The sequence below is a fragment of the Amphibalanus amphitrite genome, unplaced genomic scaffold (genome assembly GCF_019059575.1).
Source record: "Amphibalanus amphitrite isolate SeventyFive unplaced genomic scaffold, NRLGWU_Aamphi_draft 000148F_arrow, whole genome shotgun sequence".
NCBI lineage: Eukaryota > Metazoa > Arthropoda > Thecostraca > Balanomorpha > Balanidae > Amphibalanus > Amphibalanus amphitrite.
Genome location: NW_024881643.1, coordinates 704,204 through 731,946, shown reverse-complemented (window position 1 = coordinate 731,946; position 27,743 = coordinate 704,204). Strand labels below are relative to the sequence as shown.

General features: G+C 57.3%; 1 protein-coding gene across 2 annotated transcripts in view; it reads left to right on the top strand.

Annotated features, from left to right (window-relative positions):
* LOC122382842 (rho GTPase-activating protein 39-like) overlaps positions 1-27,743 on the top strand; it is a 64,533-nt gene that overhangs the window by 28,429 nt on the left and 8,361 nt on the right. For both annotated transcript variants that reach the window (XM_043368694.1, XM_043368693.1), the window contains exons 4-13: positions 11,445-11,528; positions 14,262-14,411; positions 16,194-17,079; positions 18,627-18,833; positions 19,046-19,350; positions 19,972-20,157; positions 22,305-22,682; positions 23,478-23,594; positions 24,011-24,168; positions 25,013-25,271. In XM_043368694.1, the coding sequence (XP_043224629.1) occupies positions 11,445-11,528; positions 14,262-14,411; positions 16,194-17,079; positions 18,627-18,833; positions 19,046-19,350; positions 19,972-20,157; positions 22,305-22,682; positions 23,478-23,594; positions 24,011-24,168; positions 25,013-25,271 (2,730 nt within the window). The remainder of the gene's footprint in view (positions 1-11,444; positions 11,529-14,261; positions 14,412-16,193; positions 17,080-18,626; positions 18,834-19,045; positions 19,351-19,971; positions 20,158-22,304; positions 22,683-23,477; positions 23,595-24,010; positions 24,169-25,012; positions 25,272-27,743) is intronic.

Sequence of the window (27,743 nt, the reverse complement as noted above, 5' to 3'; positions counted from 1 at the left end):
CGCACACCGGCCGGGCGCCGGGGCGCACGCAGGAAGTCGGCCTGTTTGTGGCACCGGCGGCGGCGGCCCGCTGAGCGCGCGCGCCGGCCCGGAGTGCGACAACACTGCCGTAGGGAGGGGCTGGGCGGCCACCGCTGCGCCGGGCCCAGCTGGAGGAGCGTATACCGGCGCCGCCGTCATCGACCGCGCGCCGCCCTCCTGGCTGCCCCGACCTACCGATCGGCGGCGGAAGGCAGCAGCGCACCGTGGCGGTCTGATGAAGAATAGATTGGCGGCCGGCCGCTGCTGTGATAGATTGATGTCGGCGCCCAGTCTTCGACCCCGCCCCTGCCCCGGTTCCGGCTGAGCCAGGCAGGTCTGGCCGAGAAACGGGGCGACCGTTCCCAGGTGAACGCCCTCGGGCGCTGGCGCGGCAGCCGGCCAGTCTGACGGTCGGACCAGTGCTGTTCGGGTACTGAGCCAGCATGCAATGAGGCAGAGGCGTGGGTGTTTTCTGCGGTCACCCCGGGCCGGGTGGTTGGCTAAAATGGCGCGGCTCAGGGTCGATAGTTCCTTTCCAGTGCATTAAATTCTCCCCTCGCGATAGCGTTTGTAAGCGAGTGGCCATACGAAACGCGTTGGGGCAGTCCTTTGTTGACCCGACTGCGGACTTCCCAGCGGGCCCGAAGTTATCAGCGTATCGGATCTGAGTTTAGAGCTGGGTTCCTTGTCCCCAGACTGAGCCCAGATATCTGATATCCGTAACTCCTCCGGATGCGGCAACTTCAGTTGACTGTCGAACTCGAGTCGTTAATTTCTTAGACACTATTGCGACTGTGTCGACAATGCAGCGTAGTAGAGACCATTAGGGAGACCATTGGTTTTCATTAAGAACTTCGTAATTTCGAACATCTCGTTGGAAGCGTATTTACACATCAGCTGCTGTGACGTAGCTGCCTTCTGCGCTGTATTTCGCCATGCTGATTGTGATAGTTTCTGTGTATAGGTGCAGGCCGTCCCCCGGTCTGTCTGAGCCGGGTCCTCTGAGGTGTGCTGGGTGTGTGGATGAAAAGCCGCCTGCCGCGTCCACGGGATCTACCAGGGGTGTGTGCTGTGACCGCCGCTAGGCTTGTCCACGGGATATGTCAACGGTGTGTGCTTGGACTGGCGCCTGGCTCGTCCACCGAATCTGCCAGGGCTGTGTGCTGGGACCCTCGCTGTCCCCCTGGGACATGCCGGGTGGTGTGTGGCCCGCAGCAGCTGTCTGTTTGTGTACAGAGGCCGCCAGTGACGGGGTGACTGAGAGGGTTGAGGTCTGGAGAGGCCTGTTGGCAGCGACAGGGAGGGTACCGGATGTGGTTTGGGTCCGTCAATACACCGATCGGTTCTAGGGTTTCCGACCTAGCTGTTGTTCACAAATCACAATATATCATTATATAACACCAACTTATTCGTTAGCCTCAACGAAAAATTTTGGGAGAAGTTGAGGCATGGCTGTATATTGTTTCCTGAGCATTTGCCGCTTCTCTTCCTAATCGGTGCCATATTAACCCTCGACCGTGATCTGCGCCGCTTTCCTCGCCCTTCTCCGCCCGCCCCTGATTGCCCTCTCTCTCGGTTCACTATCCATCTATCCGCTGATCACCGATAGTCTTGTCTCCTCCCCTGCATCGGTAAGTGAGTCGCGCCGGCAAACAGGCGGCTCGTGCGGGCCGCGGGGCGCCGATCGGCCGGCCGATACTTCCCGAGAGCGCCCTCCAGTCGGTCGTCCTCCCGGCGCACCGTGCCGCCGCTCCATCACCGGCTCACGACCCGACCGGCCGCCTATCGCGTGTAAATACAGATCGCACGAATCGGATTACGGCCTCAGCCGGGCGCGCACACGCTGCCAAGAGCGTTGACTTCGGCTATCGGCCGCCCCGCGGAGTCCCGAGGTCGCGTCTGTATCGCAGTGGCGGCGGATTCGATTTTGGCGTGGGGGGGCAAGATCCCAGTCGAGCTGATGTCATATGCGGATCCAGAAAGGCGTTTTCGACGCTGTAGGGGACATACCCCCCCCCAAAAAAAAGTGTCCAAAATCCAAAAACTCATCGGATTTCGATTCCTTACGGATCTACTGCTGAACAGTATAAAGCAAAAAAAAAAAAATCTGATAAAAAAGTGTTTTATTAGGAAACAAGGTACGTTTGTCTATTTCGGACGATGAAGGGGCCAGGGGAGGGAGAATAAATATTTGCTTTAAATGCCCGCTCCCTGGATCCGCCAGTGGACGATGTAACGCTTTTCGTATTGCTGTATTAGAAAAAAAATCGCTAATAGGAAAAGTTGTGCCATAACCCGATCGCATATTAGATGTTGAAGAACGATTCCAAACCTTTTGAAGTAGGCCAGCGCTATTCTTCAATGAGGTAACTCGTTACCATTTCCTCTGTTCATTTTACGTTCGATTTCCGTTTAACCTTCCTTTAAAAAGTATTTCTGAGACAGATATCAACTGAAACTAGCTCACAGCGGGAGGAGACCGCTCAAACATTCAGAGACAGTCGGTCGCATCTAAACCTATTGGGACAGCGATCCGCCAGAAACACTCCTCAAGGCAGTGGTTCGCCAACTAAGCTCACCCAGACGGGCTGTCTCGATGGGTTTATACAGTTAGTCTACAGCAAGGCTTAACTAAGGCCCAAACGCTCGTCAAGCTGGGAACGAAGGGCTGAGGTGAGGGAGCGCGGCGGTGGGCTGGGGTGAAGGAACGGTGGACTGGAACGAGAATCCAGAAGCTCTTTTTTGTTTTTGTTTTGTTTTGTTGGGTTAGGCCCTTTCGGTCTGACGAGACCATTTCAGGGCCGGAAGGATGATAGGAATTAGGGGGAGACATTGGTCTGGGCAGACACCCTAGAGAGTCGCCGGGGCTGAGCCCGTCCGAAAGGACAGACCGATCAGCCCCCCCCCCCCCCAAGCACTCTCTGCACCCGGCTACGGGGTGCGCTCCGTCGGGAGCAGCGGTGCCGCTCCAAGGGAGCAGCCCGCATGAGGTAAAGGTGCCTGTCCAGCCCGGAGTGGGGGTCGCGGCGTGGAGGAGAAGGATTTATGTGTCCTGAGGATGGAAGCGATGGAACGGAGCTGCCAGAAACTCTTGGTAGGGCGTTTCTTTATTAGGGCTTTAGGGTGTTTTGCCACAATTTGCCACAATTACCAAATTTTGCCACATCTACCGGTTCAGGCACTCGAGAATCAGCGGCCAGTGATATCTGCAAAGACGAAGCATTTCCAACCCAGCTTCAGCCTGGTGTCAGGGTGCCTCAGGTGGCTTTAATTACAGTTGCACATACCAAACGACCTCAGTGCAGCCAGTCCATGTGGCCGAAACCATTCGGAACAGACTTCAACAAAAAGTGAGACAAGGTTAGTGCTATCGTTAAGTGCCATTATAGACTTGGTCCCCGTTGGCTTGACCCACTGGAAGGTGGTAGTTATCGGACGCTGTGGGGCATACTCATTTTTCCAAAATGCCTCAGATTTTGCTTTCTTGTTCATAGGCGGCGGAACGGGGAGGGCACCGGGGCACCGTGCCCCCCTTTGATTTTGGCATTTTAACGTTGGCCCTATGGGCGTTGCATGGAAAGAATGGGACCAAAAGTCGGCATTGCCCCCCCCCCCCCTCCCCTTAATTGAAGGTGTTCCGCCGCTACTGTTCGTGTTTGATGCTCTTTATTCTATAGTCAGCCTTTAGACAGAGGGGGGGGGAGCACTGGCACTAATGATCAGTGCCCTAACCCTCAAAAGTTTCCAACATAAATTTTTACTTTTTTAATAGTGAAAACTGAAATAAAGCGGATACTGAACTGTGAACATCCAGTTTTTACACTGGCCCCACACAAGCCTCCGAATGCCCAAAGCAGATCTCTGATGACTGGCCTTTGGGTGTCATACCATACCGTGCATTGGTCAATGTCGTCAATGTGTACGACCTCGGCCTTTACCATTTTATACCATTTTATTTGGAAACTGTTGCGCTCGAAAAAAAATCAGGGGAGTGGCTTATTATGAGCGCTCATCAGTCCTAACTACCCGCAAGCGAATGGCTAGCCCTTCCGTCTCCGCTCGCTTGCGATTTGGCATTTATGTAGGTACAAAATAGAGGCAAATGACCACTGAAGGTATGAGTTGCGTCTCTTGCACACATCTATAAATAGAATCTGAAAAGACAAAAAAAAGGATATAAGGCGGAAATGGTTAGCATTTACACATATTCAAAAGGCACCGTTGGACAAACTGTAGGGGCGCATACCTATTAGCTGCAATATCAGATTATGGAAATTTTCCTCATGTTTAGGGCACAAATTATGGAGGGGCAAGAATATACGTTTGCCCCTCCTCCAAAAGTTTCTTAGGGAACGATGCCTCCTCTGCCACCCCGTATCCGTCGCCCCTGTAAACGGTCACTGAAGGCCTGGGTTGCCGCTGCGTCACGTTGACGCTTATAATGCCTCCAAAACTAGGTTGAAGAGAGGAAAACTTCAATTGAACGTAAACGCTTGCCATTTAAGAAAGGTAACGTATGATAAAGTATATGGGCATCTGGTTATATCTTCAGATGATCGAACGGAATAATCAGGTATATGGTTTCTTGTCTAAGCTTTGTCACAAATTATGGGGGGGGCAAAAAGATACTTTTGCCCCCCCACGAGTTTGCCAGGGGGGGCAGCTGCCCCCCTGCCCCCCCGAATCCGCCGCCCCTGCTGTATCGCTCCGGGTCCACGCCCGGCCGAGACGTGCCTGAAGCACGAATTATAATCAGTCCTTTCAGAGACTTTCGTACCACGGCACTGGCTCTGCCGTAACTTGATTGCGATATTTGTGTTGATGCTGTGATAATTTGCATAGTCAAGCCGCCTACTTTTCGAATAGCCTATAGGTTTTCAACGAACCCTTATTTTTTCATCTAACTGCCCCTGGGCACAGCTACCGCTGCGAAGCCCTTCGGCTCCTTATCTCAGCGACTGTTTCGGGCACTTGAGCCTTCCATTTCTCGATAGCCACTCATCTCCACCGAATGACGCCGGCGATCGCTGTCTCTCGACCGTGCTCGAGTCGTTCGGGGCTGTCGGTGACCCGGCGCCGTCCTCTCCTCATCGGACCGTCTCCGGTCGCGACAGAGCGGCAGATCGGCGATCAATCCGTCCCGTCCCGTCCAGCCGTGTCGCCGCGGTCTGTCAGAGCCGGCAGCGTCTGTCTCCGTCCTCTCCCCGCCGCCGGCCAGACAGCGTCTGATAATCCTGTTTGTCACCTCCTTCACGCCAGTGCCGGAGAGAGAGCTCTGAAATCCAGCAGGGTGGATGGGAGGATGGAATTAGTGGAGTGGAAGGAGGGACGAATGAAAGGAGCCGGACGAGAGAAAGTAAACTGTGGAAGGGAATTAGCATTACATGGTTTGATCACAGACTGGTGCTCGAGTGGTTGACTGTAGCGGCCCATGGCAGCTTGCTAAGAGCTTTTGTAGCCGGATACAGTGTCAGCAGTCAAAAGGACACCATCAGTAGTCTATGTATGTATAAGACTACCCACGGCCGTCCAGTGGGCGGGCTATATTGACAGCCGTCTCCGTCGCTGCCCCGGCGGATATTCCTGCCGAAATGCCAGCGCTGCGGTATACATACATCATGCATGCCGCCGAATTCAGTTAGAGTCGCCTGAATGTGGGATCAGCGGTCGGTGCAAGCGGGGTATCACCCGAGACTGGGTCTTCCCGGCCAGAACGCCGAGTTCAAGTGAGGCTATCGAGACACCGGGCGGGCTTGAACCTCACTGTACACACGCTGGTACCGATGGCCATATCGGGCGTGCTCGCATTATCGCCGCTCAGGTGCAGTGAAGTCATCGCGACGGTAAAAGTCCTCCGTTACTAGGAACTCGATATATCCGGTTATGCGGCTACTCGTGAAGACGGTGCATTACTGATGGGCCGTCTCGGGCGCTCGGAGGCTCTGCGACAGATGGCTGGAGGCCGGTGAGGTTGTACGATTTCTTACACCTGGCGGGTCGCCACAGCGCTGGACCGCTGACCAAGTGACCGGCTCGCGCACGACAGGTCCTGAGGGGCGGGGTGGTGACGGCCGCGCGGGCGTCTTCCGGCAGAGGTTGAGCTCGAATCTGCCACAGACGGCTCGCACCTGCTTCCCAGAGACAGCGCGACCCTGCAGCTGCACGTGCGTGGCCGGCGCGTAGCCAAGCCGCTCTGAGGCCCAGGTCCCGAGCAGCTGGACTGGTGCCGAAGAATTCTCTCGCCGTGCCGGCTCAGCACCGGCAGCTGACGCGGTGATGCGGCACTGATGGTTGGTTTAAGTATGCCACCATCACCGGGCCATATGGTGCCCATTTTGGGCTATCGATGCCGCTGCGACTACCGGCTGGAGACTGGGCAGTGGGCGGCATGGCTGACCGAGTAGCAACCGACCACGACCGGTCGACCGACCGGACCGGCCGACCTTGGCCGACCTTGGTCGCCGCCTCGGGCAGGAGCGGGGCGTGGCTCAACCGATCCACAGGGAGAGATATTGAGCGGCCCGGTGCGGCCCGAAGTCCATTGAGCCCACCGCCGACCGCCGGCCGGTGATGAACACAGACAGGTCGGCCGCGCCGGTCCCCAGCGGCCTCTGATCTGCTCCTGGCCTGTCAGCCGGGATCGTCTTTGAGCCGCCCGTCTATTGAGGCGGTTTGACGTGTGGTCGTGCCGTTTCAAGTCACTTTGAAAGGGTGCCAGGGAACAGGTGTCGTCACAGGGTTGGTGGATTTGCATACGGTCACTCAGTAGCGGATGTAGATTTGTGTCAAGTGGACGGTATAATCGGTTGGCCGCACGGACGGATTATCACTGTTTGTGCGCGGATAGAGTCGATATTCAGTATGGGTGGTATCTATGCGGTATTTTCGATGGCGTCGGTCCGATGTTCAGCACTGTGATCGCTCCGTGTACTGTGAGGGGGCGGGGCGGCGCCCGCGGCCGGCTGCAGGGGCGACCCACCCGCGTATTGATCGTCCTCTGGCGGTCCGGAGGTCAACTGGGCGGCTCACCTACCCAGCCGGCCGGCGGGCACACCGCCGTCACGTGCTCCCTGGGGCCGCCCCCGCCCCCGCCCCGGCGCGACCGTCCCCACCCGGGATCAAACAATCCGGCGCGCCGCCCCGATATGAGCTCCGAATTGAGCGGTCGCCGGCCGGTGGAGCCGGCGGTGCCATGTCGCGCCGTGCCGTGGGAGCTGCGGCTGGCGGCCTGCCTTGGGGCGCAGTGGCGCAACGGCCGAGTTCGCAGCGCGGTTAGCAGCCGCGAGTGGGCCTTTCACGGCGGCTGGTGTCGGCGCCGCGGGTCCTTCCGGTCTCTGTGGTCGGCCCGGCCCGGCCGGAGGCGCCGGCTACTGTGCTGCCGAGTGCGAGGAGGCAGTGGACTGGTGGCGTGCGCTAATACCACTTCCGCGGTGTTTTTATTTTACTTACCTACCTACGCTTTGCGATTCCTTGTTGCCGTGGGATCTGGATTAGGTCTGACACGACTAAACATGTTCCTCATAAGGCTGCCTGAGGCGGTGCTGTCCCCTGTAAGACAACAACGGCAATGCATATGTTCCATATGTCATGCGTGATCGTTCCACAGTCTCCTGGCTGCCAGCCTTCAACACACTTCGCGAGGCCCTGTCCTTTGACCCGCTCCTTGCACTCTGCAGTAGGCACTCTAAACTCTCTTGTTTTCTTAGGGCCGCCATTGTTTGGACGTGAAAGTCTCAGCGATGTTGTGGTGTGTATGAATGCACGGCTAATGCGATTCATTTCGGCCAGTGCTGTTGATGTTTCTCTGAATGTTGACCTCGGATGGCGATGGAACTATCTCCGGCCCTTGCACATCGCCTTCAGGGGTCAGAGAGGTCCTTGCTGCACGGCTCGGTTGGGGCGCCGACAGCGCCGCGATGCCGATACGGGTGTGACGCTATGCGCCGCCGCGGCGCTGGTGCGTCGGTGCCGCGTTAGGTCACTGTTTACCGGCGGAGCCATCGACGTCGCCTCTGCCGATCGGCGGCGGCGGCTCGGTGGCGCCGCTCGGTATGGGCCCAGATAGCGCGATCAGAGGAGCCGCCGCCGCCGCGGCAGATGACGGCTATCGGCGGTGACGGTGATGACGGGTATCGAGCGCCGGCGGACCGGGCACCGGCAGCCGGTGTGTCGGTAATGCCGCCACATGGGGCCGCCGTCCCCCGGTGCCGCCGAGGGCGCCCTGATTGATCATCCCGCGCCATCTCCTGAGTTATTGCCTTGTTAGTGGCGGCTGGAGGCTCTACGCGCAGATGGGGCGTGCGCTATGGGCTGAGTTACGCGGCAAGAGTTGCAGTTGTCTGAAGCTGTCTGCGCTGAAAGAAAACCTATAGTTTTCGCCTGGATACCTACTCCCTGCGTAGATATATGCCTACAATGTTATTGTTAAATTACCCGTGAAACATGACTGATCACGACAATGTGACGTGATTCATGTTATAACAAACCGAGCAAATGACTCACGGGACTCCACATAGGCTTTGGAGATCTGGCGGTCAGCGAAGGTGAACGTGAGCCTTGATTTACGAAACTGTCACGCCAATATCCCCGCGGATAACGTCACTGCGACACTGTGATCAACCTTGCTATTATTTCCGGGGGCACACTCGGCCGTGTTCCGTTCATTTCCGCGCGCCCTCCATCCGTTTCCTCTGATGCGGGAGACCTCCGTATGCCGTCTCGGAGGAGCATGCCTTTACGGCCGCCTCTTCGGCCCATTATGGCTGTTCGTACGGCGGCGATCGGGCCTGCGAATGGGCCGACACCGGGCCGCCGGCCGACAACAGGCCGACAATGGCGCCGTTGGCCTGGTGGATCTGATCGATAGTCGATCCAATACCTTGTTATGTCTGAACTGCGGTCGACCTCCCGGGCCGCTCCAATAGGTGCCGGGTCGGCCCGCAGGTTGACGTGACCTCACGTCGGCTAACGGCTCAGCGACCACGCCCCTGGCCCGAGTGGTCATGACGTGCTCAATGCCGTGTAACGATTGCAATTATAGTACGCCAACGGCCTATCGGCGCATCTTAATGTTGTGCTAAGCAGTGGGCTGATTAGAAGCGCCGCGCCTCTAGTGATTCGCTGATGATCTCGATAGGGCGCGTCGGCTCACCGTTCGACAGATTACAAGTCATTAGTCAGCAGGTGTTGGGTGGGCTCGATTTCGCCGTCTGTCGTCGGTCGGCTGAGCCCTCAGATATCGGATTGAACCCGCCCGGGTGTCGGCGCGCCGTCGGTCGTCGCGTGCGACGGAGGGTGCCGCCGTCGGCGCCGACTGCCCCGCAGCGGTCGGGGCCGTCTCGACACACCCATCGATTTCTGGCGGCGGGGCGGTCGGCCCGCGGGCCGGCCAGAGCCCCTCTAACGACCTACCGAGTCACGGCGGCTCGTGGCGGCCGCCCCCGCCCTGGCGCCAAAGACGTCAAGCCACGCGAGGTCCCGACACTGTAGGGTACCGGTCGACGAGGATTGGGAATGCCCTGAAGTCGAGCCAAGCTCGAACGACCGGAGGGGCGCGATCATCGCCCTCCTGGGACCGGCTGCGCGACACAGCCGGCCGTCTCATTCCTCCGCCGCGGCCGTCTAGCCTCAGAATGACTTGGGAAGGGACGCGGGACGTTTCCCACAGAGGCATGACTTCTCCAGAGTCCCGGCCGTCCGTTCATTGTCCAGTGGCCTGAGACCGGTTTGAGTGTATCATCGCTGTGCATCGCGCGGCGGCGAGGAGCGGGCATCCCCCAGGTGCGGTCGGTCAGTACTGAGCCTCAGTGAGGCCCCGTTCTACCGGCCTGACGTCTATGTGGTGTGCTCGGATGGCATTCTCCCTCCACCTGTGCCTATGGCGGGGGTGTGTCGTCCACTCTGAAGGCCCTGACTGGGCGACGCCTACTGTTACTGCGATGTCGGCCGGCACTGGCGCCAGGCGCCGACCTCACCGCTGTGCTGGCCGTTCGCTGCTCGCTGCTGGCCTCTGCTCGCTCGTGCTGGCCCCTGCTGGCTGCTCGCCACTGGCGGCTGGGTGGTGTGGGCGGCAGCCCGTCCGTCCAGTCCCTCCGCCGTGCAGAGCAGGCGTGGGCGGCGGCCTGATGCCCTACCGACCGCTGCGTAGTTCATCCATCATAACTCGACTGCAGCGAGCCACCCGGTGCCGCTCGGCCATCTACATAATGTGCCGAGTAATATGTGCTCTGAACGGCACACGCCTGCGGTCGGTGCAGCGACACGTGTGGTCGCCGGGATCCGAGCTGGCCATAATTAGGTGCCGTGGGTGTGTGTGCATTGCGGGTGAAGTACCACAGGGTGTAAGGGCGTGCTGCGCGTTGTGCTGATGCTGGAATTTGTGTGACACAGGCTGAATGCAGTCTTTGCTCTACTGCAATGGCGCTGGTCATCAGTCATGCTTATGCTTGTGTTCACCTGCGTGTAATTGGATTCCATTCGATCGAGGCGTAGAACTGCCAGCAGTTATGGCTCGGCGACGCGCGTTACGAATGTGTGCACTGTGCGCTTACGCCATCCTCCAGCCCATCATTATTCATGTGCTGAGTAAATGTGTGCACCTCTCACACTTTTCCTACTGTTTGCCTATCTACGCTGTCCTGGCTGCGTTGGCGCTTTAAAGGGACTATCCCACCTTTAACATGGGGTTTGAGTTGAGATAGCCAAGTTTGCGGCGAGGTTCAGAAACCACTATCTATCTAGGTTGTAACCCCCGCGGCCTCTTGGTGTTGAAGAAATTCGTTCCCTTCATTTGAAAATGGGCCTTGTACAAGGCCCTATCTTCAACATGGAGCGACCGTTAGTGTGACGTCACCTCGTTTAGTCATTCTGATTTAAATGGGTTTGTTCGTTGAAAAATCGCTTAAAACTTGGTCTGAACTTTGTTGTGGTGCCTACAGAGTAAAAAGAATCAGCTTTATGACAGTAATGTGGCCTAGGGAAGGAGGTAATTTTGGGCTGTGACGTCACATATTTGAATGTTTGTGTTTGGAATATGGGAAGCCTAAGATGTTTAATGAAAAATAAATGCCAGAGCCGTGTTCCTGGTCATCCAATCTATAAAGTCGGGCACAATTTAACTGGTTTTAACAACATTTTAGAAGGTGGGAATAGGGAATGGCCTATTGCGTAGCCCGTCATGGGTGGTGTCGCTGAACTCTGTTTGACCTCTGTGCCTCTGTCTGCCCCTGGCTCTAATCGCGTTTTCTCTCTCTGCTGCTGCTGTGTCCTACATGTCTTTGACATGTCTCTGATCGCTGTGTTTGTGTGCCGCGGTCTCTGACTGTTGTGCCCCTGACTGCTGCCTCTGTCGCTGTCTCTGACGCTGTCTAGTTGTGCCCTGTTCTACCACTGTCTCTGACCATTTCCCTTGTCCTCTCCGTCAGACGCTGAAGCAGAACACGGAGGCAGAGGATGAGGACGGTCGGTCGCGGCGCAGCGACGGCTCCCAGACGGCCAGGAATAACTCGGTACGTGACGGACGCACACGCGTCCCGACAGGACACCGGGGGTCCTGACGGAGCGACAACGCCCACGCCGCTCTCTCCTACTCACGCTCTGCCTCATTAGCTCCCTTATGTACTCCGCTGTTTGTGACCGTTTCTCGTGCTCTGCGTCTCTCATCTTTCCGATACGCGTGTCTTGCCTCAGTGATGGTACAGGGAGTCCTGCTTGTCCTGCTCCAGTTGTATCGAAGGAAGTAGGGTTTTGCAGATCAACTTTCATCGGCGCTCTGCGTCCTCATGTGTCATCTGCGCTGTTCATTATGGTATTGCATCGATCCATGAATGATCTGGCTGGTTTACCTTCCTTATCTTCTGTAGGAAGCCATATTCAGTAAGCTATCACAAGCGGTCCCGTTTCGGTGTTTTGCGCTTCTGGTTCGTACTGCTTACCCCTGACGAGAGTGTAAACCGTGTAATCGAGCTCAATCTCATGGTACACGCAAAAGTCCGATCGTTTCTGCTCCAGCTGTAGCGCTATCTCCCCTGGCCGTTGACAGGGACTGGTGCAAATGACTGTTTGGTCTAAATTCACTCGAGGCCCGCTGCATGTTTTGCATGGTCCGTCTGTGCCGGGATCGTTCCGGAACGGTGACATCAGTCCGAGTGTGGACGGTTTCACCGTCTTTCAGCGGCGTGCACGGCCCCAGACGGAATTTATGCCCATCATCCGGAGATCTACCTACGATAGTTCCGCCGGCAGCTGTAACGGTGCGCTTGGTGTATCAGCCTTGTTTTGGGGTTTTGAATGGAACGAAATGGCTGCGACTGATACGGGCCTCTGAACCGACCAGCAGTCAGTCGCTCGTCGGGTGAGTCATACTGGCCACACCGTGACGACCGGCGATCGCCGCACAGCCCGGCCTTCGTGACGACTGGGCCGACAAATCGCTATCGTACGACGCCTGTCTCGGCCGCCGTCCTTGGGTCAGTAAAAACGCCGCGCGGCGCACCGCAACATCGCTCGGCGATGGACGGTGGCCCGATCGGAGTCCCCGGTGCCGGGCGTCGCCTTCATCAGTCACCTCGCTGACGTCTGCCGTTTGATCCGACACGGAGATGTTTTCGGACTCGGGGATGACGCGGCACCAGGTCGCCCTCTGCCGCTGCCTCAGTGATAGCGCCGGTCGTCAAAATCTGACGCTCCGTCCTGCCCTGGTGTGCTCCTCCGAGTCATCCCACCCGACTGGAGTCGTGCCGATGGCCATGTCCCGACCGATCAGATACCGTTCCGTGGTGGTGATACGGGCCATATGGACCGGGGAACCCGTGTCGTGAGACGTGTAGTATTCGGTACCAGCTGTGCTGTGTAGTGATCGGAGCCGGCGTCAGCGACTGTGATTCGATTGGTAGTAATGCTGCAGCGGAGTCGTGCATTAGGCGATGTAGGCTGTTGTGTCATGTCGCTAAACTGGATGCTCCGGTAGCCTCGTGAAGCGAAGATTTGACTGTCGATTGGGTGCAAGGGTACGGGGAACGTCACGTTTTTTTTGTTTCGAAGCTTTCTCTGTCCAGGTGTTTGTCTCTTTTATCGAACCCTTCTAGTTACTCGGTGTAACAATAGTGCTGTTATAATGGGAATTACATGTTGGTCGTTATCGTGCTCTTTGTGAAAACCTGCTCTCCTACCGTTTGGTGCTGTTCAGTTTCCGGGTGGTGCGGTGTGTTTTGTCGATTCGCTCTGACCTTTCTCGACAGACCACGTCTGTTGTGCCTTCTGCCTGCAAATGGTTACAGCACGTGTTTTGTCGGGCTCTCCGCGGGTGGCTCTCTGCTCAGAGAAAAGGCGTCAGCTTTGTAAGGACTACTTTGTGGATTGTTTGACCTCGAATGTTGAGATGAAAAATGTTGAGAACGTCAGTATACTGCCACGACTAGTTTGTAATCCTCACTCTGAGAAGCAGCTCATGGAAGGAATTTATGTCTGAGAAGATCCCTGACCTGAAGTTTTCAAAAATTTGCATGGATCAATGCTGTTTGTTAAATCCACTGGAGACATATGCCGCTGCATTCGAGATGAAGGGTGTCCGTTTTTCACCTCTACGACCCGGCAGCGTCCCTGGGGGCCGCTGCTGGGGAGGTTTCGGCCGGCGGCGGGGGGGGGGGGGGGGCGCTGAGTCACCGGTGGAGGCCTCTCTCATCTCTCCGCGCGCTCTGCCGCCGGCTGACTCACACGCCGACGCAGCGACCGCCCGGGGCGGGGGCGGGGGCGGCCGCTGACCGCCAGCCGCCCGGTGTTCGGTCCACCGGGCCGGTATCAGGAGAGAGGAAACCCGTCGGCGCCGGAGACTATGCTGACTGTTATGACAGGCCCCGGGTGTGGCCACGGTCCGAGCTGGCAGTCCGGTTCGTAAACAACAGCCGAGTTGTGACACGCCTGTCCTTAGCGCCGGTCTCCGCGCCCTGCGTCCATCGCGCCGCCCGACCGCTTTGAAGTGGTCTGTTTATTCGAGCGGGCGTGGCGGGCACGTCACGCAGAACGCACCGCCGGCTTTCACGCTGACATCAGCGCGTACTCACGTGCGAAATGTGCGTGGGTTTAGCGTGCTGTGGCGGAGCGTATTTGTGTGCGTGCTTCTGGATTCGTGTTCTGTTGTCTGTGACGATGCCATTGTCGCGTATGACTGTATTCAGCAACTGTTGCCGCTCGTTCAATGCTCAAATGCCGTCACGTGACTTTGCACGCTCCTCTGTCGGCAGGCTCAGAAGTCGCGCTCCATGGCCACTATCCAGACCCAGACGTCGCCGTCGTCGTCGCCGCGGGGCCGTCGGCACCGGCACCATCACCACCGGCACCATTGCGGCTCGGAGGGCGGTCAGCCGCCGCCGGCCCGCTCCTCCCGCACCAAGGTAACCAGCAGTCAGTCCCTCCACAGACACACAGCGGGAGAGTCCGTCTGTTGAGCACGATGGAATTATAATAGTAAATTATGATCATCTGCCACCCCACCGCGCAGCCGGGAGCATCGTTAGTTGCTGATGATTAAAGCGATGATTTCTCTCGCTGATTTACTTTTGGCGGCCGCTGGGTGCTGCTCTGACCCGATTTTACGACCGACTAAACACCCAGGCGTCATAAAGTAGCACAGTCGTTCCCCGGTGCCGGGGAAGTCATAAACGTATGGCAGTGACGAACTTTAGTGATTAAGTTACTCCAGGCAGGCGTGTCCGCCGCCCACGAGCCGGGCTTGTCTCTGAGTGATTAACTAAGTGGTCTATGACCCGGCCTACCGGTCTGGTCTGGTTTTTAGCTGGGCGGAGCGACTCTCTGTAGCCGTTAGAGAACGTGACCGGGAGTGTGCCATCGTGAGCGGGTCCGGGCTCAGTGTGTCTGAGACCCCAGCAGCTGCAGCCGTGGCGACCCGCTGAGCCATCTGCCGGCATTTGTCCATTGTCGGCGCGGCACGACCGCCGGCGGCGGCGGCGGCGCGCGTGCTGTGCACCGTGCACCCCGCCGGCTGTGCAGCGGCGCCGTGCACGGCACGTGTTGACGGCCGCGGCGCCGGGCCGGTCCCGCCGGGCCGGAGCCGCCGCGGTGCCGACACCGCTGACAGGAATAGCTGCCCGTCGGGCGGCGCGCGGCCGTCGGTCCTCTGTACCCCACCGTTCCGCCGCCATCTCGGAGACGGTGCGTGCCCGACTGAGGGACCCGCCGCCGACTTCAAAAGCCGGCGAGCATTTCCGGACGGCCGTCGGCGGCCCGGCCAGCTGGCAGACGTGCCCCGCACGATCGTGTGAGACGGCAACACGTGCGCGTCCGGACGCTCGAGGACAAAAACGGGTCGTTCATTGTACCGGCTGCTAGCTCAGCGGGTCGTCGGGACTGGGTGGGAAGCGTTCTGTGTGTGTTATTTACATTAGGCGATGTTGTAGTGTGGATTGTTGTCATATTTGTCGCCTGTGCTGAGTGGCTGTTGACACGAGTGGTTGAAGTGGCTGATCTTGATGACCGCCCGGTTCACAGTCGCTCACAGCCGGTGCCGCCGAGCTCTCCTAGCCGGCGAACGGTGCCAGGTGGCCGCAGTGAGCTCCGTCTGCGTAATCCGGAGTGATGACTCAGAGGTTTCACACTCACGCACCTCTTGCAGAACCGGCTGCAAAAATAGTCACGCACAAGGAGCTCCAGTGGCCCGGAAAAGTCGGGTCGCTGGCTCACTGTTGTTTTTGTTCCTGTACATGAGGCCTCCTGGCACGGCATGTGATGATCATCCATCTCTGTCAGTGACGATTTAGTTTCATTAACGTTTCGTTTGACCGTTAGTCATGTTTTGCAGCCCAGTTTATATATGATGTCCGTCGGCGGATTGGGGCCCCCGGACTTGTTCCTGTTTGCACACCGCCCGGCCGACCGCTGCTGCAGACGGTCTCTTCATTCCAACCAAGTCCGATGTGGGCCCGCCCTGTTGGAGTGCACAGCGCTCTGTTCATGGTATCGCCTCTTTTCATGACCGCCTGGCCTGTTTATGTCATCAGCGTTCATCAGCGGCGGCGCCGGGCGTGCCCGGCAGTCACCCGGCGCCTGGGCGCGGCCGGGCCGTCACCGACGGCGCGGCCTTCCCGGCGTGACGCGGCGCGGAGCGGCGGGGCTGTGACGGCCGTCCCACTGACCGGCCGCCGTCCCGTGTGTTGCAGGACGCGTCGTCTCGCCACTCGGCCGTGTCAGACGGCGCCGGCAGCCAGACGGACTGCTCCCAGCGCAGCTGCCGCTGCAGGCCCGCCTATGCCACCCTCGAGTCGCCCACCAAGCCGATGCCGCTGCCGGCCGGCCGCAGCGGCGGCGGCGAGCGCCGCTCCTGCCGGCCCGCCCCAGCCGCGCTCACCAAACAGCGCAGCTTCGAGTGCGAGCGACCGGCGCACGGCACGACCGGCAGCGCCGGCTCCGGCTCCGGCAGCGGTATGCCGCTGGAGCGCGCCCGCGACACGCCCCTCTCGCGCAGCTACAGCTTCATGCAGCGCCGCGACCGGGCTGTCGACGACGACGCCATGCACGAGCGGTTCCTGCTGGGCGGTCTGCGCAGCGTCGAGTCGACGCCGCAGCCGCGCCGCCGCTGGGAGCCGCCGCCGCCGGCCGGCCGCGACGCCAGCGCCGGCGTCGACTCGCTCTGCACGCCGCTGATGAACCGCAAGCCGGGCGGCGGCCGGCCGCGCTTCCAGCTGGACGTGCTGCGCTCGGCGGGCGCCGACAGCGACTCGAGCGGCAGCCCGCCGTCGCCGCAGCGGCCGCTGTTCTCGCCGGGCCGACGCGCCGGCCGCACCTCGGCCGACAGCTCGCCGCACTCGCAGTTCGACTCGGGCGTGGTGTCGACGTCGACGACGGCGGGCAGCCAGCGGTCGGCGGGCCGCGACGCCGCCCGGCCGGCCGCCGACGAGCCCAAGCCAGTGATCGTGCACGGCGTGACGGCGCGGCCGGAGGAGGCGGCGCCGCGCTCCGGCGCCGCCGACTACTTCTTCGACCCGGCCACGCAGGCCAACCTCATACCGCTGCACCAGTACATTCTGGAGCAGGCCAAACTCTCAGGTGGGTATTATGCAGCGCTCGATTTAATGAAGCGGTCGGGCCCTCGGACAGTCGATAATTACAGACCACGAGCATGATTGGTTGGCCCATAGCTGTCTTGATCAGCATGCATTTCAATGGGCACCTCAATACGGCCATGGGTCTAGTGATGCTTCTTATGTCTTGTTTACTGCTGGGGTGTTTTAAAGGGGTGAATGGTAGACTACATCGTAAAGCCTATGCGATACACCTCCATTGCAACCTCCTAAACTAAGCCTAAGTTTTATTCTCCTTGCGCAAAGAGTAATAGCAGGCATTGCCCTACATCTTGCTAATGTGCAATTAAACGGTCTTCAACGACGAGAGGTTGTTGCTGATTGCGAAAATGAATTTCCCAACGTAATAATGCGAAAATGAATTCACAGCGCCATAAAATGTCAGTGCTCGTTTGCGACACGTTTTGTCTCGACTATCCCCTTTGCAAGCCGAAGTGTTCATTTAATTAGAGGACTGGGCTATTAGCGTGACGATTGTCGGACTGTTATGTTAATTAACGGCCATGGGTGTCACGGATGGCCCGTGGAGCCATAATTACCAACCTTATCTACCCGGTGTGCCAGTTTCCGACAAATGTAATGGGCGACTCTGGTCGGATATGAGTCTTGGTGTCAAACACACGGTCAGAGAACACGCTGCAGTCAATACACCAGATGCAGTTCTGCTGTGAGAGCTCAAAACAGCCCGGCCAAACACCCAGTGATTGATCCAGATGGCGATGACACGGCGCTATACACGACTGGTAACCGCCGAGCTGCGGCACCCGCTCGCCAGTGAACGCTGGCTGCAGCTGGGACTCGCGCCAGTTAACGTAATCGGCCGCATTGGCCGCTGCAGTTAGCAGAAGTGGCGTGTTATGGCTCTTTGATGGGGCGTTTGCGGGTGGATGGATGGCAAGGGATCGCAAGAGACAGTTGTCTCTTCATTCAGGTAGGATAATGGTGTAATACTCCCATTACAATGACATAGTTTTGACCCACAGCCTCATCTCTGCTATTATGCTTAATGAACTTCGTAGTTAACTCGCTATAACTTAGTTTGTGTGTAACTAGGAGACGGAGTTGCTAGGGTACCGCTTCAGCCCTGACTCGGCTCGCTTCGCCTCACGGTACCTTTTCGGCCCTGACCTGACCCTTTCATCTCCAGGGTACCGTTTTGACTCTGACCTTCCTGTTCCTCCGCAGGGCACCGTTTCGGCCCTGACCTGACCTGACCCGCGCCTCCACTTCCAGTATCGGCTCAGACTTGACCCTTCCCTCTCCAAGGTGCCGTTTCGGCCTTGACCTGACCCGCGCCTCCAATATCGGCTCTGACTTGACCCTTCCCTTTCCAAGAGGCGTTTCGGCCCTGACTTGAACCGCCCTTCTCGGAGTACTATTTCCTCCCTGGCTCCGCGCCTCCCCAATAACCTCCCTGACTCCGCGCCTCCCCAGCGTACCGTTTCTCCCCAGACATGGCTTGTCCCCTTTCAGGGCACCGTTTCGACCCTGACGTGACCCACGCCTCCGCAGGGTACCGTTTCGGTGACACACTCCAGGATGACCGCGACAGCTGGCGCAGCGAGGACTCGGGTCCGGCGGACGACTCAGACGAGTTTGCTGACGACGAGGGGGTCAGCAACGCCGACTCGTCCGGTCTGGACGACTATCTGGAGGAGGACGACCGCTACCAGAACTTCATTCTGCCGCCGCACCTCCGCAACCGGCAGAAACTCAACGGTGAGCGCCGGAGGGCTGCTCTGGGGAGCGGGCGGGTGGGAAGACTGAATACACTCGATAGAGGTGTCATATGGTTAGCGACAATAAGATGCGCTGAGTGTTCTTTTTCTTTCCATCCCGTTGACTGGTTGGACTGTGCTGGTTCTGTCCTGGACTGCGCCGCAGTTACCTGCTGTGACCGCCGTGTGACCGGTGCTGCCCCCTGTCGGCAGGTCGGTCCGAGTCGGACCTGGTGGACGGTGTTGTCGGCGGGGGCGGCACGCTGCCCCGGCTGCCGGCCGCCTCCCCCGGCCCGCCGCCGTACGCCCCCGTCTCCCGGCACGCCTCTCTGAACCGCGGTGGCGGCGGCGGCGGCGGGGGCGGCCGGGGCTCGCTGCCGCCGCCGCCGCTGCCGCTCGTCACCTCCCTGTACTCGCCGATCGCCGAGCGGACCGGCCCTGCGCCGCCGCCGCCGCACCTGTTTGGAGCCGAGCCGCCGCCGCCGCCGGCCACCGGCATGCTGAGTAGACTGGCACAGGTGAGATGGAGATGTCAGTATCTACCGATGTCTGGCCTAAGCCTAGCTCCGGAGCCAGGTGAACCTGGTGGCGCTAGCAGGTAGCATTCCTGATGATGTAGGTAGCATTCCTGATGATGTTTTACGAAGTAATGCATGCCAACGCATCTCAGCCATTCCTTACCTCTGCAGCCTGGGTCTCGTCACGAATAGATATGACTTACATAGGCTGGACGGATGATATTGTGCGATTAACTGGATAATGGTAACGTCGTTGGTCGTGATGCGTGATGCGTTAGTGATGCGCTCCAGCTATTCTTTTCTGGTCATTGAATTGCCATGTGACCAAGCCGTTCTGTCGGGTGATGGTTTCTTCTTAGCTCCTGTCTTCTCTCTTCTCCCTCCTCGCTTGTTATCGTACCTGTAGTCTCTCCTCTCCTCTTCTCTTCTCTTCTCTTCTTCTCTCCTCTTGCGCTCTTGTTATTGTACCTATCGTCTTTTCTTTCTAGTCTCTTTTATCTTGTTCTTGTTTTTCTTGAACCTTGTCTCTTGTCCCTGTGTCTTCTCTACCTCAGCGCCCCCTTCCCTCACACCCGTCCCACTCGGCCGGTCCGCTCACGTAGTTCACCCTCCGTCCACCAGACGTCGCAGTCGTCGCTGGCCAGCAGCTCTGCCAGCACCCTGCCGGACCGGTGCTCTTTGCCCGGCCCCGGTCCCGCCGGAGACACCAGCGACATCGAAAAGTACGCCAAGGATAACCTGAACCTGCACAAACGCGGCATCTTCCGCAAGAAGAACACCGTGCGCGATATGCTGTCCTGGTCAAAGGTGCGTACTCGTGGGCCAAAGTCGAGGAGTGTGATATCTTGATGGAATGTTGCTCTGTAGTCTGTGATGTCGTTGACTGTGACTGATCGGGGGGGGGGGGGGTACTCAAATGACTCCGTAAACAACAATAATCATATCGTGCAATGTAGTTACATACTTAGTGCAGATGGATGGTAGGGATTGGACTATAAGGGTCGATCCTGGTACCCCGCAGAGGACTATGACAGCCACTGTCACTAGAAATGTGATTCTTTGTTCCAAAGCGCTACTCGTGTAAATATAGTGTGAGGTATATTCTGTGGGATTGATCTTCAACAATTTTTGGGAAGTCCGCAAGGCAGTTAGATGCACTGGTCTACTTTCTTTGCTTATCAAAATGATGCTGTAAACAGTTGCCACTTGCCAGCCCAATGCCCATACACTATTGTCGTAGAATTGAGCTTTACTAAATACTTAACACTGTAGGTAGTTGTTCTTTCTGTAGCGTTTCATTTGAAGTTGATGTTTTAACCCCAAACAGATGCCATAACAGTGCTCTCTGTTGAATTCTTAGTGAAACGGCTTGTTAAATGCCCACCTGCATGTAATGTGTGCGCGCCTACCGACCTTTAGAGCTGCAGGATAAGCGATGGCTAGCTCTCTGCTTGTTGAATGCGGTCCAATGTCGGCTATTATGAGAAGGCTCACATGCGGAGTCTATTCTGGTCCCACCCACGCGGCTGTTAGGGGACAATAATGAAGTGACTTTATGGCCGTTACGGCGCCAGACGCCGACAGAGGGTTCGACAGACCGCTGAACTCGATTCTCTATCTACATCAGGCGCTGGCCATTCGGCGCTACTGCGTCAGTTGGCTGGTCGAGATCGGATTCAGCTGTAGGTCCTGGACGGGTTTGGCATTTAGTGGGGGTACGGAACTCGGCACATGCACCTGATTGCTCGGGGCTATTTGTATCATCATAAACTTAACCGGCGATCGCTGGACTCAAACTAACCTGCAGCGCAAACTCTGAGCACAGTGTGCGGACTGTGTGGTTACCCTTCGAGTTCATTATGATCTGTGACGCCGTCTGTGTCCGTCTGTCGCCACAGCTGAGTTCAGGCCCCTTCTAAAGCCATCTCGGACCGCAGTAAAGGCAGCGTCAGACGGTGTGTCCGAACGAGGGCGGAATGGGCCGTCGTTCCGCGCGTCTGCCACCGGCTTAATCAGTCGTTTAATCTCTACTCCGCGCCCGAAGTGCTCAGACTTGATGGGGTCTTACGAACACTACTTTATTCCGAATACGCCACTATGCGAGGAGTTTTCTATGGTGGTAATCTATCTAAAGGAGCTTTGGCGTGTCTGGTCCAGTAATGCCGCACACAAAGTGCGGTGTAACGCTCTCCGGGCGGCTTAGGGTAGAATTTATGCGTCGGCTATAGTTTTCTTGGTTATTTGTAGCATTGGAGGACGATGAACGTGAACCTAAGAAATCTCATGAATTTTCCATGGCAGTTTGGTCGCGTACTTTTCTCATTTTTATGCGCACCATAGCTGTGCCTCTAGATTAGTTCCGTGAGTAATCAGTATTTCAATCCTGGAGTGCTGATGGACTGCGTTCATTCAGTTCAGACATACTGCGGGAAGTTTCGGAGGCTCGCGGCTCCAAGGCCGGCGTTATTAGATTTTATTTCGTTTGTTAATTGTCACACCAGGATTCCTAAGCTCCCGTCGACCGTTCTGTGCGGTATTCAGATATTGTATTCCCGGAAGTACTCCCTGACTTGTGATGATGTCCGCCTAAAACTTTCCGAGAACAGACGTGTGATTTGAACAGGTGCACTAGGAGACCTGCGCGCCCCTGAACGTCGTCCTGACAGCGTTAGACAGTAGGGGTATTTCATCAGCTGGGAGCGATACTGTGGACCGGGGAGCTAGCTTGACTCTAAGATCGATATATTCACGCCAGCCGTAAACGCTGCCAACCGATTTTCTCTGCGGTTGTGTGAGCTGTGACTCAGAGTACGACTTCACTCACTGCTGTCAGTGGCCATCTGCCGGTATCGAAACTGTGAGCGTTTCGACTCCGGCGGTGGCCCCTGCTAGTCTGCTGTTTGAACGCGTTATTTCTGTGGCAGCGATGAATTGACCCCCACCGGCCGTTCCAGGACCCCATCAGCCAGCCGATGATCTGCACACTCGACAAGGCGCTGAAGAAGGACGCCTGCGAGGTCTACAAGCTGATCCAGATCTACATGGGCGACCGCAAGGCCAAGCCGGGCATGACGCTCAACAGCGTGGGTGCCGAGCTGGCCGGTCTGGGCTGGAGCAAGCCCGGCCTGCGGGACGAGATCTACGTGCAGGTGTGCCGTCAGACCACTGAGAACCCGCGGCGCGACAGCCTGCGCCGCGGCTGGGAGCTGCTCGCCATCTGTCTGCAGTTCTTCCCGCCGTCGGACAAGTTCGCCAGCTTCCTTGAGGGCTACATCGCGCGCCACCGTGACCCGGCCATCGAGCACCCGGAGCTGGCCAAGTGGCCCGTGCACGTGAGTAGACGTCCCGTGTTCCCGGACCACTGGCCGGGGAAGGAGACTCAATCTCCGCGGTGTCCCTCCCAATCTATTAGAACAGTGACCTTTGATGTAACCGAGTGAATTGAAGTTGGGCGGGTTATTTATGTTTGGCCAGGTTTAGTTCAATGTCTCGAATGGGAACCTCTGAGTGGTTCAGAAGGCCCCGGCCAATTGGTTTCCATCTTTGGTCAAACGGTCGATCTGGCCGGCTCGCGGCGCGGCGGTATGCTGTGGGGGTCCGTCCCTGTCAGTGCCGAGCAGTCTCAGACAGCCGCTCCTCTACCCGTTCACGGCGCCGTCTGCCGCCGTCACTTCCTCATTCGGAGCGGATTAGCGTCCATTTCACGGCTGCGGGCCGGCGCTTGACGCTGAGCGTCCCAGGCACTTTTCACCGCCGCGCCGCGCCCGGCCGATCCCCTGGAGACCCTCATATCGGCGGCAGCGGCAGTGACACCGCCCGGGGCGGTTCGCCGGACCGTCATCGGAGGAGTCTCATATCAGGAGCCGGCACCGCCGTGAAAAGACCGAGACGGGGCTGCACCAAGGCAGCCACTTGGTATTCTCATGGTCGCGCGACGTTATCGCTCAGACGCGACTGGTACGAAAGCTCAAGCTGAAAGTCGTGGTCTGAGGTTATCTATTTTGATACGCAGCCTCGGTGGCCCGAAGCAGATCCGTTTTTTTAAGTGAAACATAGTGCGATGTTCACGATGTGTCTTATGATTCTATGAGAGTATTAGTGTATAACCTTCGGTTTCCTCCTTTCAGTCACTGATACAAGTGCAGATATCGCACTACGCCAAAATATGCTGCCAAAGACTTGAGCGGAACCTGGGTAAGCGGAATAACCGGAAGCCAAGTCTGGAAGAGATCGACTTAGCTCGGGTGAGTTCTCGGTGGATTATTCTGGTTTATTATCGTCACATTGTTGGCGGTCTCAGTGGAGCTGTGCTTTATCGCGGATGGACAGCCGCGCCATGATTAATGAATACGATTACCGTATGATATACCAGCCAGCAGCCATTGCCACACATGATGCGGTGCCGCGAGCTATGGATCGGTGATTTGATTTATTGTAACTACGCTGCTGTCTGCCGCCGCTGCATTTGGTTGTTGGCATCCGGTGGTAGTATGTGCTTGGTTCATGGCAATGTTTCTTTATGATGAAGGTGGTACAAGTCGAAAACATGACCTCACGACTGGGTGCACGTATGTGATATTTTGCCAGCGCTGAGCGTGCTCAATTCCAGATATCCCGCTGCGGTATGTGCGATAATTTGACCCCTTGTCTGTGCGCTCAGTTCCAGATATTCCGCTGCAGTATGTACGGCAGCACTCTACAGGAGGTGATGGGCATCCAGCGGGACCGGTTCCCCCACCGGCGCCTTCCCTGGATCATCACTACTCTCACAGAAGAGGTGTTGCGACTGCAGGGCGCCCAAACCGAGGGCATCTTCAGGTACGCCCTCACACGGAGCCCCACACACACGGGGGCGGGACACAGTCAGTGAGCGCCGCTGATCGATCCGCGGACCCGCCACCCGTCCGATATTGTGAGATCTCACTGAGAAACTCGGCAGCCCGCTCCCATTCAGCGCCGGCTGGATAATCAGACTTCCATCCGGCGCGAATCCGCCCGTCTGGCAGTCGGTCGGACCGGCCGGCCGGCTGTCATTGAGCGCAGCAGCGAGCGTCCGACGGACGTCCAACGACCCGGCCGAGCACAGTGGACGTTAGTCGACGCGACTCATGAATTATACATGCGAGGCGTCGGGCTCCGGTGACGGTGTCGGTCCGTCGCCTGGGTTTGCTGTTGAGACTGGCTGGTTGGAGGGTGTTGGTACGGGTGAACGGGGTAGGGGAGACAGCCAGGGTCGGGGAGGCCGGCCGGGTGGGGCTGTGTAGACCTGGGCGACGTAGTAAGGGTCAGGGGTCGTCCGGGGCGTGTGCTCGGCCAGCCGTAGTATGTGTATATGGTGACAGGGGTCATCAGAGTGTGAACTAGTCTGTTGGTCGTGCCATCTGTGGGTTTACAGTTCACGGTGTATCGGCACCTCTGTGAGGCTTGTCTGACCCGGGGACGTGGTCATTAGTCACTTTAGTGCTGGCCTTCTGGGCGGCGTGTGCATGAGCTTGTCAATGTAGTTCCCATTCAGTTTACCTTGTAACGCTGAGCTTTGTCCGACACATCCCCCTTCCCTTAGTGCCGGGTAGTCGACTACAGTGTATGTATTGTACACTGTACAGTCAGCGGTCAGTGTGCACTGATAAGTGTTGCCTGACATCCCCCCCCCCCTCCCCAGAGTGCCGGCCGACGCCGAGGAGGTGCTCAACATGAAGCTGCGCACCGACCAGTGGGAGGTACCGGAGAGCTCTGACTGTCACGTGCCGGCGTCGTTGCTCAAACAGTGGTACCGCGAGCTCTGGGAGCCGCTCATCCCCGATCGGCTGTACGCCAGCTGCATCGACAGCTGCTCGGAGCCGCGCCAGCTGCTGGAGCTGGTGCAGCAGCTGCCCGACATCAACCGGCTGGTGCTCACGTACCTGGTCCGATTCCTGCAGGTGAGCCGGGGAGCAGAGGGAGAGAGGAGGAGAGAGGTAGGGAGCGGGTGGGTAATGGGGGAATGAATGAATGAACGGATAAGGGAATGCGATAGACGTGAGAGACATGAGAGACAACAAACGAGAGAGGAGGTAGTAGATCTAGATAGGGAGAATTATTCAGCACAGCGTTAATATGATATGAGGTTCTTTTGTAGCTCCGTGGTCGGCTAAGGTTAGACCACAACATTAGCAATGCCCAGAACCCTCGAGTTGCGCTGGATACTCGGTTTCACGAAGCTTTATTTCGAGTACAGAATGTTGGTATTTCCAGTTACCTGACGTGTTACCTTTTCGTTGAGTGCGCGCGAATGATGAAATCCTGCTACCTCTTGAGTCTTGACACTTGCAATTTATTTGTCCATAAGGTCGGTGCTTGGAGGTGTATTTTTATTTTTATTTCTGGCCTTGTGACCTTTGCGTTTCAATCTGGGATTCTTACATGCACATCTTTCGTTCCTCTCAGTTGTTTCTATGGCTGTAACCATCCATTTTTGTTCTATTTGATTATTATCATGACAGCTCTAAGTTTGCCGTCTCATTGAATGTCTCGTTTCATTTCCCTTTCTCTTTAGACACGGGTTTTATGAGGGCCCGTTCAGGTGGCCGAAATGGATCACATCCGCCCGAGGAGCTGGGAGGCACGTGGGCGCACGATAATCCCTTATCGAAAACTTTTAATTCGCCATACATCGCTCTAACCCTCCAGAGCGGACTTTGATGGGTGGGATTTAAAAACTCGTCAGATTTATGAAGGTATCACCGAAACCGTCAGCAATAGCAAAATGAAACCACGGACAGCTATTGTGTGCATCCACAAGTATTACCTAGATTATAATTATAATCCTGGAGCTTGATTTGCAAATTGGTCCTGCCTGACCTGGCCCCGTAAAGATGGAGAGCTTAGGAAGTTCATTAGCGATTTGTGCAATCATTTACCCGCTGTTCATAGGCCCATGTCAAATTCAAGCTGGCATTGGCCATTTTTTCCAATCACATCCTGCAATCCATCTCTCCGTGACTCCAGAATAAAGCATGTCTGTATCAGCGTCACGTTTGGTTTGCATTACTCAGCAATGCGCCATTGCTCGATCATTGCCGTTTGGGTCTCGAGCTGGTCGGCACTCATATGACCATCCTAATCCCCTGCGTCGTACGCCTTATGCTATACATAGACATTTTGACAGCTTATTAGCGACGAGGTTAGATTATGGTGTGGGCGTAGGTCTACTCGGAATCGCAGCCTCCTTGCTCGGGGCGCATTTTGGTGACCAGAATCTCCCATATGGACAGAATCTCGCATATGGAATTATGGAAATGTGATTTAAATGCGGGATCATGCGCGTCCTTCAAATGGCTACAGCAGCTCAGTGGGTGCTGGTTTCCCGTTAGTGACGGCGTCTTTCGCTTCCCTCCTCACGTATACGATCTACTGAGGTGTGCGACTGGCGAGTGGTCCCGTCATGTTGATTCCGTAGAGAGCTGCTCGGTTGCCACCCGTCGGGCAGGACAGGATTTGTTCACGGCGTCTGGACAACTGGCGTGAAAAATGGAAGCAATTTGGGCAAAAGACGTTCATAGTTCACATATCAGACAGCAAATTGGATAGTTTTCAGCTCATTTCTTGGTATCAGCTGTGAGCAGTTTTCCCAGTAAGCATTGTTTCGAAGGCAGACAAGAAGAGCATGAAGACTTCTGTAAACATATGCTCCGCCCTCTAAGCGGACGATCATCGGCGTCTTTGCAGTGGTTTTCGACGGACGTCGCTCTGTGCCTGCTCGCAATCAACGCCCCCGCGTTTGGCCTCGTTACTTGGAGACACGTGGCTGTTACGTGATGCCCGTTGCCGACCGTATTGGTGAGCTGACGGCCGGCGGCTGTCGGGCTTCAATCTCACCGTCATCGAATATCGCCGCCCGCCCGTGGCTGCTCTGTTGTCTGAGGGCGATGGCGGTCGGTGGGTTGTCTGAGGGCGGTGGCGGTCGGTGGGTTGTCTGAGGGCGGTGGCGGTCCGTGCGTTGTCTGAGGGCGCCGGCGGCCCATGGCTGTCGGTTGTTGGGCGAAGGCCACCCTATAAGCATCTTTCGGCGGAGTGAGATATTATCGACTATCAACTGCCTGAGGGAGTAAAGTCTGAGCGGCGGCCGGCTCTGCCAGGACCCCGGTTAGCGGTGCGGCTCCAGCTCCATATCCGTGGTGTTACCCCAGTACTCACCTTCTGGTGCGGTGCCGATCTGTCCCGCTCGCGATAGCCGTATCCATTCGTGTCCTGTCGGCCGCCTGAGAGAGGACCCAACCCACTGGATACAGGCGGTGAGCGTGCGTTCGACCCTCGACACGTCGTCACCACGCCGGGGCTAGATTCCCATTTTGTCCGTGACGGCTGCCTGAACGAATTCGAATCGCCCGTGGAGGTTATTCGCCAGTCGTCAC